Source organism: Rhamphochromis longiceps, linkage group LG9 (genome assembly GCF_057381845.1).
Source record: "Rhamphochromis longiceps isolate RC_006_pf linkage group LG9, R_longiceps_female_GT1.1, whole genome shotgun sequence".
NCBI classification, from domain to species: domain Eukaryota; kingdom Metazoa; phylum Chordata; class Actinopteri; order Cichliformes; family Cichlidae; genus Rhamphochromis; species Rhamphochromis longiceps.
Window position 1 is genome coordinate 11,203,093 of NC_140565.1, and position 22,993 is coordinate 11,226,085.

The 22,993-nt window shown below is 42.2% G+C and overlaps 2 protein-coding genes across 6 annotated transcripts in view; both read right to left on the bottom strand.

Annotated features, from left to right (window-relative positions):
* Positions 1–22,964, bottom strand: part of LOC146661749 (DIS3-like exonuclease 1) — a 32,881-nt gene extending 9,917 nt beyond the window's left edge. The window contains exons 1-13 of one of the 5 annotated variants that reach the window (XM_085418250.1): positions 22,819–22,964; positions 22,597–22,718; positions 22,351–22,503; positions 21,379–21,429; positions 17,950–18,161; positions 16,054–16,182; positions 14,430–14,551; positions 12,830–12,997; positions 11,073–11,151; positions 10,790–10,963; positions 7,854–8,023; positions 7,159–7,320; positions 905–1,152 (exon numbers count right to left, since the gene is read on the bottom strand). In XM_085418250.1, coding sequence (XP_085274376.1) covers positions 905–1,152; positions 7,159–7,320; positions 7,854–8,023; positions 10,790–10,963; positions 11,073–11,151; positions 12,830–12,997; positions 14,430–14,551; positions 16,054–16,182; positions 17,950–17,974 — 1,277 coding nt within the window. In that variant the 5' untranslated portion in view covers positions 17,975–18,161; positions 21,379–21,429; positions 22,351–22,503; positions 22,597–22,718; positions 22,819–22,964. Of the gene's footprint in view, positions 1–904; positions 1,153–7,158; positions 7,321–7,853; positions 8,024–10,789; positions 10,964–11,072; positions 11,152–12,829; positions 12,998–14,429; positions 14,552–16,053; positions 16,183–17,949; positions 18,162–21,315; positions 21,335–21,378; positions 21,430–22,350; positions 22,504–22,596; positions 22,719–22,818 lie in introns of those variants that run through there. The other 4 variants (XM_085418249.1, XM_085418252.1, XM_085418253.1 and 1 more) reach the window with 4 other exon arrangements.
* LOC146661737 (uncharacterized) overlaps positions 1–22,993 on the bottom strand; it is a 275,594-nt gene that overhangs the window by 111,615 nt on the left and 140,986 nt on the right. The window lies entirely within an intron of this gene.

A 22,993-nucleotide genomic window follows, 5' to 3' on the forward strand; every position in this document is an offset into this window, starting at 1 on the left:
AGGTCACATGCCATCATGTGACCTCCGGTGTTTTCCTGACACCCGTAACTGTACAAAGGGGATCTGAAAACAAATGATGTGTGACACACTGTTCTTTACTTCTACCACTCAGTAGAATAAAACTAATTTAGTTGGAAGCGGACTCATTTTTCCTTTTTTTGCTGCATGACCTTCTGGTTGAATGTTGTGTACAAGTATGGCTGCCATGTCCCGTAGTAATATATGTTTATGAAGGCCACAGTGAAAATCACTCAGGCTTTCCCACAGCGGAAACATTCCCCTGTCCTGTTAATGGCATCGTACTCAAAATGAGCACAAGTTCTTCGTAACAACATGGACCACTGTGTTCTGTGTGTAGCAGTTCTCTACTGTGAGAACCCCAACCACCTTTTAGCACGACCAGCATTCGTCCATTCGCACACATATTCATACAGCGCGTTAGTCTATACCTTTAAGCATTTTCTCTCACATGCACACTCACACTAACGGATGCATCCAGGGAAATTTGGGGGTTAAGTATTTTGTGCAAGGTGACTTTAACATGAAGCCCGAAGGCACCAGGGATTGAACCAACAACGTGCTGACCATTGGTTCAATTCCTGGTGCCAGTGATACTTTCAAAGCCATCATGGACCCTGTGAAGTCCTTCTACATGTGATTAAATGATAGACATTTAAGGCTTAATGCTTCACATCAGACACGAGCCTTATTTAAGGTGGCCCTCTGTGTTATTTATAATTGCGCTACAAGGCATGCTGCTGATGCAACATTAATTCAGGCAACAACTTTCTTGCCTCTTTGTACTTCTGAAAGTTCCTCTGAACACTTATGCAAGATGCTGTAATTTTCTTTTATCCTTTTATATCCCACCTACTCTACCCAACCACTCCAACCAGTTCCTCACCTTGAACGTGCCTCCAAGTCTGTGAGCGAACCCTCTTTGACAAAGTGAGTGACATCAGCAATGTGAACTCCCAGCTCCAGCCTTCTGTTGGGGAGCTTGTGTACAGACAGCGTGTCGTCTACATCTTCACAGCCGCGTGGATCGATGCTGAACACCAGGCGACTGTCCCTAAGATCCCGCCGCTCTGCCACCTCAGAGGGGTCTACCGTCCACGGCTTCTCCAGAGAGTTGACCGGCATCTCTCTCAGCTGATGGCAGACGGACAGGCACAGCTAAACAGCCGCATAGTCTTTTGAACTTTTCACATTTTGTTATGATTCTATACAAAACATTAATAATAATAATAATAATAATACATTTTATTAAGCGCCTTTCAAAACACTCAAGGACACTTTACACAAAGACAAAGCAAAACAGTGTTTCACTTTCAGTTGCTCCCTTGTCACAAGGGGTCACCACACCTGATAGCTCAGCATCTTTTGATACGGCAGAGTTTTATACCAGATGCCCTTCCAGGCACAACCCTGATTTGTATCTCCGGTTGCAATCGAACCAGTGACATTTTGCCTGCAAGCCAGTGTGTAAACCACTGATGAAAAAAGGAAAGAATGAACTATTCCACATATTTAATGATTCTTTAATATTTTGTTGATTTGATAATAATAATAATAATAATAATAATGGATTGGATTTATATAGCGCTTTCCAAGGCACCCAAAGCGCTTTACAATGCCACTATTCATTCACTCTCACATTCACACACTGGTGGAGGCAGCTACAGTTGTAGCCACAGCTGCCCTGGGGCAGACTGACAGAAGCGAGGCTGCCATATCGCACCATCGGCCCCTCTGGACAACAATAGCTATATTGCAATCTTTAAAACCTTTGGTTACTATGGTAACTCTCTGATAACCAAGCACTCTCTGATGTGACCAATCACAGAAGCTCTACTGCCACCCCCTTTATAACATAAAAAGTTATGAATGATGTTCCAGTCTATGATAGTGGACTCATCTGTGCTTGTCCTTTGTTACAGCCCATTGCAACCCTTACACTCCTTACAGTGGAAATGCAGTTGTCTTCAGGTGTTGCCTAGGTTTAACTGCCGATTGTCTACACCTGGTGAGGTGTGGCTAAAGGCGTTCCTGAAGTGGTCTAGTCCAATCACCTTCTCCAGGCCAATCAGCATTCATGCTGTGTCCTCGGTTATTCTTCCTTGTACACGCCTCATCTCATCACTCATGCTCCATTCAACCATTCCACCACCAGCTTCCAGGCTCTCGGGGCTCCTGCTCTAATCCTTTTCACAGACGGGGTTCTGTTCCGCTGAGATAGGCCATCTGAGTCTAACGGCAAATCACCTGTTTAAATTCTGTTCATCAGTAAATCAATTTCATTCTTTCAAATAACCTCTCCTTATTAAAATATCTGTACTGTATTTAGTGATGAACAATTGTTAAACTCTGGTGTTTGCTCCCATAATTTCCCTTTTATTTTGACGCTCTCTGCTCTTTCCTCTTTCACCTGATCTCTGACTGCGATTGTTTGGAGGTGAAAACCAAACATCACCTGGGTTTCAGAAAACCAGAGTTACCCTGGTAAGCAACCATTCTCTGTATCTCACTATGGGAGATATAATCTACTTCCAGGTTGTAAGTTCTTTATCCTTAACAAGGTATGGAGCAGGGTAAGCCCACACTAAGGACTGAGTGTGCCAGTGAGGATGCAATAATATCAAAAACGCATAACCTAACAAATGTAATAGATGGTCCTCTGGTGAACTGTGAAGGTCACACTCTCAGTAGCCTTCAACAGCCACACAGACAGATACACTCAACAAAACAGGAACACACAGATGCTTCAATCTATGCAAAGGAGTGCAAGACACAGAAAAGCGCTATATATGGCTACATTTTCAGCAATTTACCGTTTAAAAGTGGGTCCTGCATAAACAGGATGTGGACCAATTGGTGCATTCCCAAAGTAAATGTGATACGAAAGAGTAGCTAAATGCAGTTTAATAAATGGAAAATAATCCTCTCTTATTTAGCTAATCCTGAAGGAAACATAACATGTGGAACAGAGTTAGGAATGGGTACCGGCAATGTTCCCTCGAAGCTGTGTGTGTGCACAATTGCGCACTGCTGGCACGGTCTCTGCGCACAGAAAATCTGCGTTGCGCACAAAAAAAAAAAATCTAACCTGAATTGAAATTAAAATCAATACTTTAACAAGTCTGTTTTGCAGTGTTAGTCAGTGACTGGCTGCTCCCGTATGGGATCCAGCCAGTAATGCGATTCACATTCGTATATACGCAGCTAATCAATGTCGTTGACAGGCTCTGACAGCGTCCTTATGTGCCGACACCGGTGTTTTAGCGAGCAAAGCGGCGTGGCGACGTTTAGTGTGTGTCAGAACAATGAGGCGACTGCTGAGTGTTACAGGTGTTACAGCAGTGACACATCTGCTGCTGTCAGGCCTGCAGGTATCAGGCTGTTGTTCTCCTTCATCTCATAGTTGACAGAAATTATTTTTGGAGTGGCACAAATAATTTGTGTGGCATCAGATTTGATGCAATTTGATGATTGTTCTCTAAATAATTTAAAATGTTTATTTAAAAAAAACGCCTTGGCTGCATTTTTAGGTAAACAGCTGCAAAAAACTTTGTTGTTTGCATAACTCAGTTACTTTTTTGAAGAAGTAACTATATAATTAATTACCCAACATTGGTCATTATTTACTGTATTTTGCAGACAGAGTTACAGACTCTCTCCCAGACCACAGACTCATAATACAAGTCAGAGCTTTATGAAAAAAAAAACAAAAGAAACTTGTGTTTTCAAAATTGGAGTTCAAGTTATTTTTACTTCCAATAGTGTTAACATGCTACACAGGTCATGAACAAGATTTTTTTGTTTTGTTTTTTTAAATTTTCATTGTAAGTGGGCTAAAATAGTTAATTAAAAGTAGTCTAACATAAATGTAAATGCTGTAATTTTATTATTTTAATAAACCATGTAACTTGCATGGATTCAATGCTGGCGTCACCACAGTGCACACGTCTGCTGTTGCTCACAGTGGTCCAAGGGATCGCTCAGGGAGTTTCTGTGTTCGCTCAGACACATGAAAAATTAGAGGGAACATTGGGTGCGGGTATACCGGATACGGGTGGCTTTTTTTTTTTCTTGAGATGTCATACACTTTGGATTCTAGCCAATCATTTTACGTTTCCGAGGATAGTAGGCGGGTCCAGGTACGTATGTTCTTTGAGAGCAGAGCTACAGATTAAATGTCCAAGGCAAAGCGGTCAAAAGTCTGGCTGTACTTCACAGCAAAATATGCAAACTCAGCAGCAACAAGTGCTTTAAGGTGATACTGTGATACTGTGCAAAGGAAGTAACACCTCGAATCCAATGAAACACCTGGCAACGCTATAGCGTTTTTTTAAAAGCAGAGAAATGCGCCGTATTTGATAGCTTGCTGCGAGACTTCACACCGAGCACATCTGCTGCGGGTGGGTTGCCTGTTATTGGACCTGGAGTTAGCAACATCCCCCAAAAACCCGAAGAGGAGAGTCCTGGCCCCTAGCCCTGCCAGTGTAGCAGACGGATGATGATGCAGCAGCAACCGTTCTTCTCTGCGTGAGGAGCTTAATGTTGTTCGTGTGTAATTTACGTTGAGTAGGCTAACCACGTTATTACATTAATGCATGTAAGGTGAACTAGCAAACACCGTCGTAGTTACATGCGACTGTCTTCTTGTTTGATAGAGTGATACCATACATGCCCTGTAGCTGCAGAAAAAGCTAACACCGTTATCTTTTTACAAAAAAAACAAACAGCTAAACATGTTTTCCATTATTCACCGGTTCCAAACAAAGTAGGTATGTTGTATCAAAAGAAAAGGCTAACTTGGTTATCATTTTGCAGAAAAAAGAGACTGCTAAAAATAAAAACATAAGAGGTTTTTGGACAAAGTTTGTGTTCTCCATTCTTTAAGCAATTCAATTCAATTCAATTTTATTTATATAGCACCAAATCACAACAAAAGTCGCCTCAAGGCGCTTCATAGATACAGAGAAAAACCCAACAATCATATGACCCCCTATGAGCAGCACTTTGGCAACAGTGGGAAGGAAAAACTCCTGTTTAACAGGAAGAAACCTCCAGCAGAACCAGGCTCAGGGAGGGGCGGGGCCATCTGCTGCGACCGGTTGGGGTGAGAGAAGGAAGCAACGGTTAGAGCACCATTTAAGCACCCGCACAGTTTCAAAAGTACCGGTATCGGATAAAACCTAAACGATACCCATCCCTAAACAGAGTATAGATAAGGAATCTCTCAAATACTTCATAAAATGAGCATGTAGAAAGTGATCTAGCATTCTGAATGTTCACAATGACTCTCAGAGAGAGACCTGCTTCATTTTAAATCAGCCACTCGTGTGCCACGCCCAGAGTGCTGACCATTTGGGATGTGGAAGAAAAAAATCACGCCAAGTCAATGTTCAAAGGCAATGGTCATGGCCAGTAGTGGAACAGAAAAGCTAGTTCTGCCATCAATGGCCTGATGGGCCAGTATGGGATCTATAAAAAATGAGAGACAGCTACTCCTCCCTCACCCCACTCAGTATCACTGGTATGAGGTTGAGAAGGGGAAAATGCATACAGGTGCCCTTATCAAGCAGGTGGCCAATGTCCTGAAAGAGCTTAGCCAAGTAAGCTGACAGTAGGGTGACCACATTAAGGGTTATTATGGACCGAGCTGTCAACTTGCAAACCTTTTGGTCATATAAGTCTGTGAAGGTTCTCAGTCATCCAGGTCATCGTAGTCTAAGGAGCTTGGAAAGAAAAGCGTCCAAACTTCTATAAGTTCCTTGAAGACGTTTCACCTGTCAGAAGCTTCTTCAGGTCTAGGAGTAACTGGTGGAAAGAAAGGCTGTTGGCTCTTTTAAAGGGACAGTACCTAACCACTGGTACAGATATGTTGATGACACATGGGTCAAAATCAAAACCCAGGAAGTAGAATCCTTCACTGTTTACATCAACGCTGTGGATAAAAACAAAGTTCACCAGGGAAGACACAAAGGATAACAGTATGCCATTCCTGGACTTTGCCGTGCGCATTAAAGAGAACGGAAACCTCAACATGAAGTTTACTGGAAGCCCACACACATGGACCAGTACCTCCTGTTTGACTCCCATCACCCTCTGGAACACAAACTTTGAGTAATCAGGACCCTACACCACCGGGCAGAACATGTTCCCTCTAAGCCTGAAGGAAAAAAGAGGGAACACACACATGTAAAGGAAGCTCTTAAAATGAGACAAGACTCAGCTGTCAGAAGACATAGTTTGAAAGAGAAGTAAAAGAGGCATCTATGTCCACTGTGAGCGACCATCTTTGAACAGAGGCAGCGGCTTACGACACCAACTGTCTGCCATCTATAATCCAGTTTTGAGATCCCTTCCCAGACGCTTCCACTCACATCCTGGGCCATCTGACCTCAGGAAATCACATGATAGGCTGGGGCTAGGATTCACAGTGGGTTCACCCGAATACTTGGCTGATTGTGACCCACACCCATTTTCACACCTTGGCTCGTGTGATTAGGTAGAGGATCATTAGGGGGTCCATCTCTCCTGGGGGACACTCCCATAGGGCTTAAAATCTGGGACTCTGCACCAGTTTCTCCTAGAACTGAAGAAACCTCTCAGATGAGAGGTGAAACATCTTCAAGAAAAAGTCCAGACTCTTTTTTTCCCCAAGCTTTTGGTATATGGAGCTGCTAGGGTTCTTTCACTGCTTGGTGATTTGGTAATAATGTTTTAATAATGTCCAGCTGTTTTTGGACAATTCTGAAGCTTATTAATCCTTAACAATCAAAAACCTACATCCAAAGTACAACCAGAGCTGGGAATTAGTAACAAAAACATATTTTCTGAAATTACTTAACTTACTAGAATCCTGCAAGTTTTATCACACAGGATGAAGCAAATTACTCACCAAAGTATTTCCAAACTGTGTAGATGGGTATTTGCCACCATTTGCGTCAATTATGGTTGAATTTAACTGTTTAATTGCAATTTATAGACATCAAAAAAAATCACATTTTATCATAATATTTATATTCACAATAATTGCTGATGGGTTCACAACAGCTAAATACGAAAGGTGAAACATACTATATAGGCTTGTGGAATTTGCCTTTTAGAGATGTAAAAACTTGAATTTATCTCTAACGTAGGTGCTCTCACCTGTGCGTCTGAGAAAGGAAGAATATGGATGCAGTTCTCTAGGAGGATGGTCTGGACCTCAGTCTCAAGCTCTCCAGCTCGACCCAAAACCCGTACACTATGGCCGTTGGGATAGAATGACGTGCTTTCCCATGAATCAATGCGCACCACAACTCTGTGGTCCTAGGTGAGGATGAGAAGACAGGGATAGAAATGAGACAGCACTTAGTAAACACTGGTCACACTATGAGACAAAAGCATAATGCTATAGTAACACTAGAGACTGGAGCGCAAACAAGATCGGTGTTGCTATGTGCAATGAATTTGCAATATTGTTGGCTTTGAAATGCTTCTTTGGAAGACGGGGACTAATTCTGCAACTACTCTCAGTCAGTTACTTTTATTTAAAGGGTGCAAAACACCAATCAAATGGTGATAAGATGGTCTGGAGATAGAGTCCTGCTTTTCAAGGCAATCACCTTGAAAGCGTTCATCCAGAGGTTGACAGTGTTGTATTCTCAACCTTTGATCGACCAGTTGGTTGCCGTAACTACTTGTAATTGAACGCTGAATGCAAAATATTCACTGCAATCACTGGAAAAGCAGCGTTTTTTCTTTGTTACAAGGCAGGTGCCGTCCTATTTTTACTCATGTGACTAAGCCATAATGTACATCATGAAAATAAAATCAACCTATAGATGTAAGTCAAGTCAGACCTGCAGAGCTTCAGCCTGTTGAGTACTGATGCGGATTTTAGGAATACGCTGGTCCCAAGGTATGGTCAGTATCCGCTGGGAATTCCTGCTCTGGGACTGAATCCCATCCCTAGTGGGGAAAGTTACCACGTAGTCTCTCCAGTTCCTCTGCAGGATCCCTACAATACGACCTGTGGGGTTAAATGTCAGACATCAGTACAGAGAGACATTTATGGAGTAAGTGAGGATGGACTCGATGATTGCGGTGTAGAATTGCATCATCGTCCGTGTTGGCAGGTTGAATTTCTTCAGCTGCCTCAGGAAGCACATCCTCTGCTGAGCCTTCTTTATGACGGAGGTGACGGAGGCTCCCACTTCAGGTCCTGGGTGATGGTGGTACCCAGGAAGCGGAATGAGTCCACAGAGGTGATGGGGGTGTCAGTCAGGATGATGGGGGGGAGTGGGGCTGTGTGCTTCCTGAAGCCCACAATAATCTCCACTGTCTTCTGGGCATTCAGCACCAGGTTGTTGTGGCTGCACCAGGACACCAGACGTTCAACCTCCCTCCTGTAGGCAGACTCGTCCCCGTCCGAGATGAGTCCAATAGCGGTGGTGTCATCTGCAAACTTGATTAGCTTGACAGACTGGTGGGTGGAGGTGCAGCAGTTGGTGTACAGGGAGAAGAGCAGAGGAGAAAGAACGCAGCACTGGGGGGGGAGCCGGTATATACATATGTACTACATAATTACATATGTGTTCATTCATAGTTTTGATGCCTTCAGTGAGAATCTACTATGTAGAAGTACCAGGCCATGACAGAAAAACCACTAAAAAAAAGGCGTGTCCACACTTTTGACTGGTAGGGGCTTCAGGTGTGCTTAGTGAATACCTCAGGCACCAGAAACCCAAGAAAGAGGAGCAAGAAGAGGAACCATCATGGAAGGACAGGATCCTGCACAGTACCACCAACAGATAAAAGAACTAGCTCACATCCAGAAATCCTACCAGTGGCTGGACTGGACTGAAATAGAGCACAGAGGCACTAATAATGGCAGCACATGAAGCCATAAGTACAAGATCCATAGAGGCTGGGGTCTACCAGACCAGTCAGTCAAGACCCCAGATACAAGCGTAAAGATGCCCCTGAGACAATCCAGCACATAACAACAGGGTGCAAGATGCTAGCAGACATACATGGAACGCCATAACCAAGTGGCCGGCATAGTATAAAGGGAATATCTGTGCCGAGTATGGCCTGGAAGTCCCGAGGTCAAAACGGGAGACGCCCCTTAGTGTGATGGAGAATGACCGAGCTAAGATGCTTCGGGGCTTCCAGATACAGACGGACAAAATGGTGATGGCTAATCGGACATAGTGGTGGTGAACAAGCAGAGGAAGACGGCTGTAGTGACAGATTTAGCAATCATCAGGAACATCAGGACGAAGGAACATGAGAAGCTAGAGTACCAAGGGCTCAGAGAAGAGCTTGAGAAGATGTGGAGGTGACGGTAACAGTGGTCCCCGTGGTAACCTGAGCACTCGGTGCGGTGACTCCCAAGCTAGGCGAGTGGTTCCAGCAGATCCCGGGAACAACATCTGAGATCTCTGTCCAGAAGAGCGCAGTCCTGGGAACAGCAGAGATGCTGCGCAGGACCCTCAAGCTCCCAGGCCTCTGGTAGAGGACCTGAGCTTGAAGGATTGACCGCCCGCAGGGGGGGGAAGTTTTTTGTCCTTAGGACCTCGTGTGTAAAAATAATAACAATAAGAAGGGTTAACAATGGTCAATTGCCTCCAGTTAGATTAAAATGTATTTTATGTGTTGCATATTTTTTATGTAAAAACACAGGGTGTTCCCATTAGCCAAATTAAAAGTGTGACAAGCTAAAACAGTATTTTTGCACCTGAACTATCCCTCCCTGTTCTAGGTCTGCCACAGCTGAAAAGATTATTGATTATTTGTGCGAGTCCACGTGTATAGTTGCAGGAGTGTTCCTCGCCTTTTGAATACTGGGCCCTGAGTTGTGTGCTTAATTAATTAGTGTTTTTCTTTCTTTCTCTCTTTTGTCATTTGCGAGGTTACACTGGCAAACTTACGGGGCCCCGTCTGTCTCTGTTCTGTTGTGTTTGGTAAAGGGAACTGTATGTTAGTGGAAGCTCAGGATGCGTTCCCTGCCATTTGTGTCTCCTAGACTTAAAACTTTCTTTTGTATTGGACGAAAGAAAAGGTGTCAGACGTAAAAAAAATTCTACAGAAGATGAACAATATCTGCCATGTCATTAAAAAGCAGGAAAAACCAGCAAAGACGTGACACAGAACCTGAGAGATGCATTTGGCCCTTGAGTTGTTCGACGAAACTTCATCGTTATTTGAATCTCTGGAAATGTGGCTGTCAAGAAGCTATTCCCTGACGAATGGAACCATGGAGAAGAGGTTCAGTTGTGCCAAATTACACCAGAACTGTAATAAAAATCAGTAGCAACTTTAAAAAAAGTTTAATTGTGAATGCCTGTCCAGAAAATAGCTTCCAAATGTTATTTCACCCAAATATGTTCTTATAATGTTGCTTCATGCAGGTGATATAAACAAGAATGGTGAATGGACTAATTCTTATACAGCTCTTTTCTACTCTCACCCAATCACCCCATTCACACAAGCACTTCCTTCTATGCGTTTAAGTGCTTACTAAGCAACATTCACACTCACTATACTCCAATGGATGCATCGGAGAGCAACTTGGGGTTAGTATCTTTCCCAAAGATACTCGGCTTGCAGACTCGGGGAGCCACGGATCGAACCATTCATGTGGTTCGATCAAGATGCTTCATTGTTTTCATTACTTATTTGTGAGATATCCTGAACATATTTTAGGCAAATCAGACAGAAAATATAATACACAAAATATCATTAAATACAAAAATAAATCAAATGTGAATGAATGGAGTACAAACATTCCCACCTGTTGGCAGAGGTGTACTCTCATTGTCCTCTCCAGTTTTTTCATCCCCATCAGTCAGGGCTGTGTCCCTCCCTCTCCACTCGTTCTTGGGCAACAACTCCACCACAACCTCGTCCCCATGCACCGCTCTGTTTCGATTTTTTCGACCATACACAAGCACATCCCAAGTCAGATCTAAGATGGATAGGGGGGGTCAAAGTCAGGAGAAGAGATCAGAAACGTCTAGCAAATATAAGTTTAATGTGTCTGTTCCACCTGTTTTGAAAATGTAAGGCGTTTTCACCTGTGCTCTTGGTTGAGAAGTTCTTCGGCCTGACGAAAGCCTCGTTCTGTGCCCGATGCTTGTTAACATTCAGTGTACCCTAGTAAAAAGGAATGAAACAAGACATTTACTCTTCTGCCACTGAGGTTGTGTTAAACAATCTGGTGAAAAACTCCACTGCCTTCTCTTTGTGACATCTCCATACCTGCTCAGGTACAGTTGGGGAAATAATTATCACTGCTGAATTTGTAGGTTTCCTCAGTTACAAAGAAAGAACAATTATTCATGTTATTTCTTTAATGTTAGTTTCATTTAATGGAGAGCGATAGAATATCAACCAAAAACTGTCTGTGAAGGTTCTCAGTCATCCAGGTCATCGTAGTCAAAGGAGCTTGCAAAGAAAAGCGTCTGGACTTCTTTAAGTTGCTTGAAGACGTTTCACCTCTCATCCGAGAAGCTTCTTCAGTTCTAAGGTCAAATGGTGGAGAGTCCCAGATATAAACCTAGAGGGAGTATCCCCCCACAGAGGGACAAAAGGACCCCCTGATGATCCTCTAATCGCCTGAGCCAAGGTGTGAAACTGGGTGTGGGTCCCAATCAGCCAGAGTTTCGGGTGTGTTCATTGTGAAACCTGGCCCCACCTTATCATGCGAATTCCTGAGGTCAGATGGCCCAGGATGTGAGTGGGCGTTAAGGCGTCTGGGAAGGATCTCAAAACTGGATTATAGATGGCAGAGAGTTGGTGTCGTAAGCCCCGCCTCTGTTCAAAGATGGTCGCTCACAGTGGACATAGATGGCTTCTTTCACTCCTCTTTCAAACCATCTGTCCTCTCTGTCCAAAATGTGAACATTGGCATCCTCGAAAGAGTGACCTTTGACCTTTAGACGCAGATGTCCATCTGCCTCAGGAAACTCTTTCTCCCCATCGTCACCCTCTGACTACTCCACTTGATACCAAGAAAAGTCTTACCACTGGCAACAAAGGTCTCTACCCCAAATACTAAGCCATGTTTTGCTTGGGGACTCACTGAAAGTAACTTGCCAATCCCTTTATGACTTTTTAAAATAATAATAATAATAATAATAATGATGTGTTTTTTCTGTCTCTCTCCTTTAAAATTAAACTGCAAGAAAACTTAGAGACAGTTCATATCTTCTTCATTCAATAACAGTCCTGCTCTTCATCTCATTTTCTTTATTCGTCAGCCCCTCAAATACTCCTACCTCCTCAGCACACTCCCTACACTCATCAGTGTATTTCGTTAGTATAGATTAGTATATGTATTAAAGGTACCTGCAGTTTCTCTGAAAAATGAACAGGCTTAAAGCTACTAAAATATTTAAACGTTGTTCCTGCAGTTGTTTTAAACTCGTGTTTTAAAGAGAGATCCGGTATACTTAAAACAGGAGTTAGAGAATTGTGGATCAATATGTTTGTCATTGCACAAGATGATCAGATCTTTAGCATGAATGCTCACCTCTGTTTTCTACACACACACATCACTGATCACATCACATGCTCACAGAGACACATTCACATACACACACATCACATGTTCACTCTTGCAGAGACACACGTTCACATGTGCGTGTCTTATCTGTCGCATCATTAATGTTGATGTTTGTGTGACCACTGAAGTTAATAAAAGGGCTTTGAGGGAAGGCTGGAGTTGGGCTAAGATCAGATGAAGACCTTCTCCCCTTGCAGCAAGTAAAAGAAAGCGCTGAGTCAGCGGGGTTTGAGCGTTAGACCCAACAACAGGTTGGTACATTTTTACCTGAATGTAACGTTCAGACTTTATACCAGCCTCCAGGACTTCAGCGGGAAGATGTTCGGGAAACTCTTTCTCCCCATCGTCGCCCTCTGTCTCTTGTTGTGCCTGAGAAATGGAGCTAAACAGTTCATGGGCTGCCTGCAGATCTGACCAGAAGCTTTGCAAATAATCCTGGCAAAGGAAAAACACACAGGTCAAGAAATAAATTACTTCAGTTGGCCTTCTTAGCTCCAGTAACATCCCTTCAAGGGCCTAAGTTTTGGATCCTCTTCCACTTAACCTTATCAGGTTCGAGAAAGAGAAATAGAGTAAAATCTTTCAAATTCACCTCAAATCAACAGCCAGATGCTTAAACCTTTTGATACAGTTAGACGTCCTCAGTATTAGTATTACAATAATAGTTAAATAGATATAAGAACTGGTTTCAGAATAAATAAAGCGAGTTTTTGGAATGGGCTTCCCAAAGCAACAACCTCAACCCTGTTGTTAATTGTTGGACCGTGCTTAAACGCCACGACCGTTTTAGGAAACCAACCAATTTAAATGAATTCTACCAATTCTGGTTGAAAATCTCTGTTTTCAGTGACCGAAAACGCCGTTTACGTGTGGACGAAAGGCGCAAACACATAGAAAAATCTGCGTTTTCAAAAATACCCGGGTACGTATGTTTGGATAAAAATATACAAATCTGGCAGCAATGTATCAAAAATGTATCACAATAGAAAGCGATGTAATATTAATTTCACGGCTACTAGCATGTACTGCTCTTTTTCCTTTAAATAAACATCAGACTTGATATCAGTCCTTATTGAGCAATGAGTTTACTCTCTGACCGACTCGTGTTTGCGGCGTTCCAAACACGTTGCCAAGAGGGAAGATGCAGAGTACCTGTGAAGCCAAACATATAATATCAATACCCATAACATGGCTAAAGGCTGTTTCTAACCTCTCTTCTTTACTTTAACTGTCATTTATTGACCATTTTAAATGGCGATACCAGTGTATCGACAAATAGGTAAAAAGTGTAACTGTTTTTTTCTGACAGAGCTCGGATCAATCAGTGCAATTACAAACAAGGCTGTGACCTTCACCTTTAGCGAAATTCTCATTTACATACTAGTTTAATAGTTTTCTGACTCATTGTCACTGTGTTTTATACAACCACAGCATGCTTGCTAGGCTGACATGAATTGAAAAACAAAGTGCAGCTCTCCGTATGTAAACAGACTAAATGCCACATATATTTACATTTTGTCACTTAACCAAGAAATCATGTGTAATGACCGAAAGTTTGACAACAACCACCAATTTCACTTCTAAGTGAGACTGTTCTAATACTGCTGCCAAAAATGTAAGTGTTTCAAAAACCCATGCCTGCTACATGCTACAATAGTCCCACTGAAGATTAGTGAAATAATACAGACCAACCAACTGTTCCATCATATAGGCTCCAACACAACGACTTTAACACAAAGAGCTGACTTTCAGTTTTAGGTGTTCAAACCACGTGTTTCTCTAAATGCATGATGATAAATCCCTGTAAGGTGGCTACATATAAGAAGCCGATATAGAGTAGATGGTATTATAAAGGTATTTCATATACCTGGACGGAGATGACGTACACTCCAGACGTCAGGCTGCTGAACTGAGCTACGGCCTCAGGATCCTCAGTGATCATCACTATATTCATCATTCCTGCCAGGTGGTTGTAGTACCACACTGCAGCTGAGTACACACACACACACACACACACATTAAATGAACTCACAAGTTTAGCATAAGATGCATGAAAGCAAATTGCCCGCTAAAGCAATAATCTTTAACATATCCCACTAAGTTTTTGCTGTTTTGTAGGTGGAAGTTATGATTTCACACTACTTGTAATTCAAATGGTGCTTCCACAGAAAGAATATAAAAAATAAATAATTGAGTGCCTTATCTATATAATAAACACATTTCATGAGAACACACTGCACTTCTAGCTTCATTTGTTGGCACAACATAAAAGTTTGTCAGATCGTGATTAACATTACAACCAAGTCTCTATTATTAAAAACACTCATTAAATCCTTTTGGTGCTTTTCTCTATTAAACTGGTATAAATATTAATCACTTTTAAGCTGCCATTCACAAGTCCTCCTGACTTCTTTGTTCCTGCACTTGTTTTCTACCTGAAGTGGAGGAAAAACATTTTTGAAAATGTTAAAATGACCCCTTTACCCATTGAACCCCTATTGGGACAAAACACTATGAATGCTCGATTGACATCTTAGCCAGTACGTGTGCTCTAAGTGCCATATGCATCTGCACCGCTGGCCTGTTGCACAATTTGAAAGAAAGTTCAAATGTAATGTTTACATTTTTAAATCTCCCAGATGAATTTTGCACACGTGTGAACTATACATTTATGTCACTTTCACAAAATATTTTTTAAACCCAGAGACTTAACATTTTTAGAAACACAATTTCCTTTCAAGAGTTGCTGAGCAGAAGTAGTCAGCAGGTGCAGTCAAAGACATTTTGTGTGATTGGATGATTATCAGGATGTCCTAAAAGCATCATTTGAAAAACCTTCAGTTAATCCAGTCCAAGAACAAAAGAACATATTTCTCCCATACTGGCTTCCCTGTTAAATCCAGAATTTAATTTAAAATCTTCTTACACAGAAAAGTCTTGAATAATCAAACCCCTTTTACACACCCACTTTACTCTCAGGCTGCGGGCTTATTTGTGGGGTTTACAAAAGTAGAATGGGAGGCAGAGCATCAGCCTTCATGCCCTTTTTTGTAGAACCAGCTTCCTATTTGCACACGGGAGACTGACGCCCTCTCACTATTAAGATTAGGATTAAAACTTTCCTTTTTGATTTATAGTTAGGGCTGGATTGAGTGACCCTGAATCCTCCCTTAGTTACGCTGCAATAGGCAAGATTGGGGACTTCCCATGGTGCAAGTATTTCATCTTTACTGAAGAACTGAATATGTTTTATTAGCATAATCTCCATTATAATTAATGAGATTTACAAATTTCACCTAGTGAAACATGTAACGTCACACTTTGACCCAGAAAAACAAAATGAAGTCAAAGAAGTATAAGTAGAAGAAAAAACATGACAAAGAGGAAAAAATGAGAAAGGAAAAGACTCTATAGACTCTATTTCTATGCTACATGTGCTGCAGCAACTTGACTGTACACTTCAGTGAGTGTGGTAAATAATGAGCACTGACCTGGTCTGCCATTTTTCCTGGCTCTCGCCCTTCTCTCGTGGACAGTAAGAGTACTTCTGAAATTCATTGGCAAACAGCACGCAGTCGTGTCGAGGGTCTTTGACAAGGGTTTGCAGCCGCTTGTAATATCTGCACAAACGCACATTACAAAAACAAGTACATTCAATAAAATCATAAATTACACTCAAGAAAGCCTCTCATTAGTTTGGGAGAATGGTGGGGATGTTAGGAGAACGTTAACCCTGAAGCACGAGGGAGAAAAAATAGACCAACGTATGTTGACTTTTCCTAACATAATTTATGTTCCTTTGTTCATTTTGGCTCATTTTTTAAATTCACTCTTGTTTGTAAAAATCAAAATAAAACAAAGACTTGTCTGTCAGATAATATGCATTAGACCTAAACATAAGATCCTGATCTGAAATTATTGAAAGAGGATGACACCTGGCTTTGTTATCCTTTGAGTTTCACAATAAAAGCCCAGTTGGTGAACTAAAGCAGCAGATTGCTTTTTTCTGAAACATGTTGACTATGTGTGAACACTATACTGCACTAACTTTAACGTGGCACATTTCAGAGTACATGTAGTAGCTGTTTCACACTAAAAATGAACACTTGTACTGATCAAACAGATGAAATAAGAAATAAAGGCCTACAAATGCCCCGATCACTAGTTGAGTTAATATAGATGATGTATAGAAAATTCAGCGATTCTGCAAAGTGAAACTGCAAAGAGAGTCCACGATGAAGCTTTTTTCTCTTTGCTGTGTACGTTAAATTCAATGGAAAACAGTAAGTAGTGATTCAGTATGACAACTCTGTATGTTTCACCAGATGTCCACCTAACGCTATCAAAGTGAAGCCTCATCACATTAATGATGCAACACTCTAAAATGGCTGTGTGAGCACAAATCAGGAATAAACTGGACTGAAACCCGAGTTCACGTGGGACTTCTTATTTACAGTGCTCATCAAGTTTGTCCAAAGCGCTCCTGCATGTTTATGCTGGACACATATTTCAAGTCACAGGCTGCGTCTCTTTCAGCTTTGTCAGCAGAGCTCTGATATAATGAGGCTGACCCCTGGTCAATGTCTACAGACATGTGTAGCTAGGTTAAGCTGGGCACACAGCTAACAGCTTGATTATGAATGCAACTCAACATTTCAAACAGAGCATCAGAATGGGGAGGAAAGTCGTTTAAAAGACTTTGAGCACGGCTGGTTACTGGTTGCAGATGAGCTACTCTGAGCATTTCAGGAAGCAGGTGCCGTGTTTGGGGATAGTTAACGCAGACAAGTTGCATTCATTTTAATGACATCACCACTAACTGCATTTTAAGACATGCAGTTAGTGGTGACAGGTTAATTGGAAACACTAAATTGCCCATAGGTGTGAATGCAGAAATGCGAGTGTGAATGGTTGTGTTAGTCCTGTAAGACTGGCTGACACATACCCAGGTACTTATATTCAGGTGAAGAGCAAAATGAACATTTAGGGTACAGCAGAGAGTAATTTGTGTGACAGCTGTAGTAAAACCCAATTTGTGTTTGTCTGTTTAGGTGACTTCCAAGCAAGATACGTGGAGGAGCACCGGCTTGGAGAAGGAGGCTGTGGAGCAGTGTTTGCTGGCTACCGCATAAAGGATCATTTACCAGTAAGTGTTCAGATGGTGGTAGTAAGACAGGCAGTAATGCAGATAAGGGATAATATCGTAAGCTGAGATGTATGCTGTTTTACACCTTTAATGATGTCATACTGAGGAAATGCTCATCAATGCCCTGTGTCTTTTAGGTGGCCATCAAACACATCCCAAAGGGGAAAGTGTACTGCAAAGTGAAGGTAAATGTGCAAGACTTGAATTGTTTTTACATTAGTGGATTGCATGCAGCGTTCACCTGTGGAACGTCTGTGCCTCATCATCCACTTTGTTGAAATATTTCAGGATGATAACGGGAAGAATGTGTCAGTGGAAGTTGCCATCATGCTGAAGCTTGCAGCTGAAGCAGATGGATCAGTGGAAACATCAGCCCCAGTGTCTCTGTTGGAGTGGTTTGACTTTGGCAGAGAGCTGATCCTGGTGATGGAGAGACCTGTCCCCGCTGTGGACCTGGATAAATACATAGAAGAAAATGGAGGATTTTTGCCAGAGGACAAGGCCAAGGCAAGTTGACTTGCCTTAGAAGAGTCTTAGACTGTACATCATTCAATCAAAGCACAGAGTATTAGAGAAACATTAACCCATTGATTGATTATTGTCTTTTTCATCGTTTCCAGGTAGGGCTGGGCTATATCATACCATTCACGGTAATACCGGTGTAATTTTGGGCAACGATAGGAAAATGAAATATCGCGCTAGAATAGGTAAAACGCGCATGCGCAGTGCCTATGTTTACATACGCAGATGGCGGTGACGCAGAAAGAGAAGAGCAAAAGTGGATCGTTGAATGAAACGGATGAACCAGAACTGGTTTGTAAAAATGCTGCAACTTTAGTGGTGTGGAACTGGTTTAGCTTTCGTCCGTCAGATACACAACAAAGCACGATTTTTGGTAGCGCATGCTAGCGGGCCGCCGTTATTACCGTGTTGTTTGGAAAATACGGCACACTTAAAATCAATCCTTTGATTTTTCTGAAACTCGACAGTGCCCCTTATAATCCCGTGTGCCTTATGTATGAATTCTGGTTGTGTTTACTGACCTCAAAACGATTTTATGTACACGGCGACTTTGCTAAGCTACAAAGCCGCACCGCTCGATGGATTGTCGGAGCATTACGGCTATCGTAGGCAGGCGCCTCGCGGAGTGATACGTACTGCACCTCAACGTGATATTACCGTATTGTGTGTGTATAACCTCTTTTTAAGCTTTGTGGATATTTTACATGGTTATGCTGAGGATATGTCGGCCAATTTCCACTGGAAATGCCTTTTGGTTAAACTGTCAGCGAGGAATTTGCATTTGCACTGTTACATTTTTATATAACTTTAATGCACATAAAAAAAACAGCTGCTTGTTTAAGTGAAAATACATTTATGGGGTTTTTTGCACTAATAAAGTTGTGGCGTTGTAAAGTATTTTGTCTAGTGTCAGTTATATCGTCAGTTATATCGTTATCACAACTTTTCAAATGTATATCGTGATAAATATTTTTGGTCATATCGCCCTGCTCTATTTCCAGGTCATTCTGAAGCAGCTGGTTGATGCTGCGAAGCACCTGGAGGATAAACACATCTTTCACCGGGACATCAAGAGTGAGAACATTCTAATTGAGACCGGCTCAGATGTACCGCGTGTTCGTATCATCGACTTTGGACTGAGCTGCTTTGTTAAGGAGCAGTCGCAGTACCGCGTCTTCTATGGTAACATATTCTGCTCTTGCTCTTCACAGATGTCACAATTTTCGCCTTTTGTTTTAGAAGAAATTGCAATTGTGTCTGTTTATTAGGTACAGAAATTTACTCCCCTCCCGAGTGGTACGGGCGCAGTTGCTACAGGTGTGGACCCACCACGGTATGGCAAATGGGAGTGGTTCTGTACGAAGCGCTTCATGCCGGGGACTTTAACACCACGAGCTTCCTCAAAAAGCGCCTGAAATTCAAAAGACATCTGTCCAAAAGTAAGAAAACGTCACACTTCAAGACTGACTGATGGCTTGGACCACTGGAACTATCATCTTCATGTTTTTTCTCTTTCCTTTCTTTCCAGACTGCCGGGATTTCTTGGACGCGTGTTTAACCAAAGTCCCGGAGACGCGGCCGACGCTGGAGGAGCTACAGCATCACACTTGGCTGAGATAAGCCTATCACACACACACACACAAACACACACAATTCAGACGTTATCATTTATGTGTGATGTATGAATTACCTTTCTTTTTTTCAGGAAATAATTTTTTTTAATTGGCCCACTTTAAATTTCAGTGTTTTGGAATTCCTGTAACCCCCCCCCAGCCATCCCAGGAAAGGGGATCTCTCTTTGAATGGGCTTTCCCGAGGTTTCTTCCCGTCAGTCTGGCCCCCCCAGGGGAGTTTTTCCTCGTCTTCATAGAGAGCTTGGGCTGGCTCAGGAGCTCCATCAAAACTGTCTTTATTTAATTACTCTAATGTAATCATATACTTTAAAGTAATCAAATAAAAGACAGTAAAAATCTGAAGACTTGAAGTAAACTTCCATTAAAATAAAACTTGTTTAATTCATCTTTGCTGAGGATACTGTGTTATTACTATTTCAAGGATTATGTCAGAACACCGGATACTGGTACCCATCCCTACCCATCACTAGGGAACAGAACAAACCAGACATCCATTACAACAAAAATGACACTGACCCAGCCAGCATGACTCGTCTGCCTTAAGAAATGTTTAGCAATATTACAAATTGGGTGATATGCCTTAAAGTAGCTTCTCATGTGTTCAGCATTGTCAAAGGCTACATTTTAATTAAAACCACAATCTAGTAATGTTCTGTCTTTAACCTTCCTAATTTGTTTTTTGTCCTAACCTAATACTAAATTGCCAGTGAAAACAAAAGTTACATAAATAAAGAAGAGTAAAGAAAATTACGGTCTTTTTTTATTGTAACAGTTTACCAGTGTACAGTTTGGTTTGTGACATATCTATCTAATAGACTCCAATTTGTGCATGTAAATGGAGAGTCCTCTTCACACACTGAGGTTAATTATGGAGTTCCACAGGGTTCAGTGCTAGGACCAATTCTGTTTACATTATACATGTTTCCCCTAGGCAGCATCATTAGAAGACATAGCATAAATTTTCACTGCTATGCAGATGACACCCAGCTCTATCTGTCCATGAAGCCAGATAACACACACCAATGAGTTACACTGCAGGAATGTCTTAAAGACTTAAAGACCTGGATGGCCGCTAACTTTCTGCTTCTTAATTCAGATCAAACTGAGGTTATTGTACTCGTCCCTGAAAAGTTTAGAAATATGGTATCTAACCAGATTCTTACTCTGGATGGCATTACCTTGGCCTCCAGTAACGCTGTGAGGAACCTTGGAGTCATTTTTGACCAGGACATGTCCTTCAACGCACATATTAAACAAATATGTAAGACTGCGTTCTTCCATTTGCGCAACATCTCTAAAATTAGAAATATCCTGTCTCAGAGTGACGCTGAAAAACTAGTTCATGCATTTATTGTGTGAATGTGTGTGTGAATGGGTGGATGACTGGATATGTAAAGCGCTTTGGGGTCCTTAGGGACTAGTAAAGCGCTATATAAATACAGGGCATTTACCATTTATTACTTCCAGGCTGGACGACTGTAATTCATTATTATCAGGATGTCCAAAAAACTCACTGAAAAGCCTTCAGCTGATCCAAAATGCTGCAGCAAGAGTCCTGACAGGGACTAGAAAGAGAGAGCAGATTTCTCCTGTTAAATCCAGAATTGAATTCAAAATCCTGCTCCTCACATACAAGGTCTTAAATAATCAGGCCCCATCTTATCTTAATGACCTTGTAGTACCATATCACCCTATTAGAGCACTTCGCTCTCGCTCTGCAGGCCTACTTGTTGTTCCTAGAGTATTTAAAAGTAGAATGGGAGGGAGAGCCTTCAGTTTTCAGGCCCCTCTTCTGTGGAACCAGCTTCCAGTTTGGATTCAGGAGACAGACACTATCTCTACTTTTAAGATTAGGCTTCAAACTTTCCTTTTTGCTAAAGCATATAGTTAGGGCTGGACCAGGTGACCCTGAATCCTCCCTTAGTTATGCTGCAATAGACGTAGGCTGCCGGGGATTCCCATGATGCATTGAGTTTTTCCTTTCCAGTCACCTTTCTCACTCACTATGTATTAATAGACCTCTCTGCATTGAATCATATCTGTTATTAACCTCTGTCTCTCTTCCACAGCATGTCTTTATCCCATCTTCCTTCTCTCACCCCAACCGGTCGCAGAAGATGGTCCCGCCCCTCCCTGAGCCTGGTTCTGCTGGAGGTTTCTTCCTGTTAAAAGGGAGTTTTTCCTTCCCACTGTCGCCAAAGTGCTTGCTCATAGGGGGTCATATGATTGTTGGGTTTTTCTCTGTATCTATGAAGCGCCTTGAGGTGACTTTTGTTGTGATTTGGCGCTATATAAATAAAATTGAATTGAATTATCTGAGGAAGAAGCAGAGTTGGTTTGTTTCCAGCTGAAATCATCCAGGCTCAGGAATTTGAATCGATCCACATCATTTCTGCTTGAACTAGAGAACATGAGTGTCGACTTACATTTGGTCTGTGAGACACATGTCATAGTGACAGTATTTGGGTTAATATGGCATTACTCACCCTGGTCGCATTTCTTCAATATCAGGCACCAAGTTCAGGAACTCGTTCTTTGCAGCCCGCGCAAGGTAGGAGGTCTCCAGAGTGGGAACCATCGGGAAGTTTTCACAGTCTGAGCAGGAGGGACTGGAGGCACGTGAGCTGTTCTCAGGGGTCCTTTAACACAAATCACACCAAGTTAGAATCAAATGGATAACCTGTCAATAACCGTTTGCAGATCGAGGTCAATGTTCCTAAAAATATGTTTACTTCTGGCCCATGGAGCCACAGCGCGAGTCCGAGAGAGAGGGGCAGGTAGAGGAAGGGGTGAGGGTGGCACTGCTGAAGCTCGTCACGGATGGATCACGTCCGATCGGTGAGATGAGAGAAAGCTGAAGTGAAACAACAGCAGGATGAGGTAGACGTCAATATAGGAACTCCCTGATGTGACACAGAAAGGCTATTTTTTTATTTCTTTGTATTATTTCTCACCTTGCAGTCACTGATGCTGTTCACCAGCTGGTTGTATTCAGTATTGAAGGTGTGTGTCAGAAGGCGCAGGCACTACAACACAACAGGAACAAGACCGAGCAGAGAAGGAAGAAGGCAGCAACAAGAACGCCCACTAAGCCCACGTTTTTCTCACCTTGGTGGCCAGCTCCTTCTC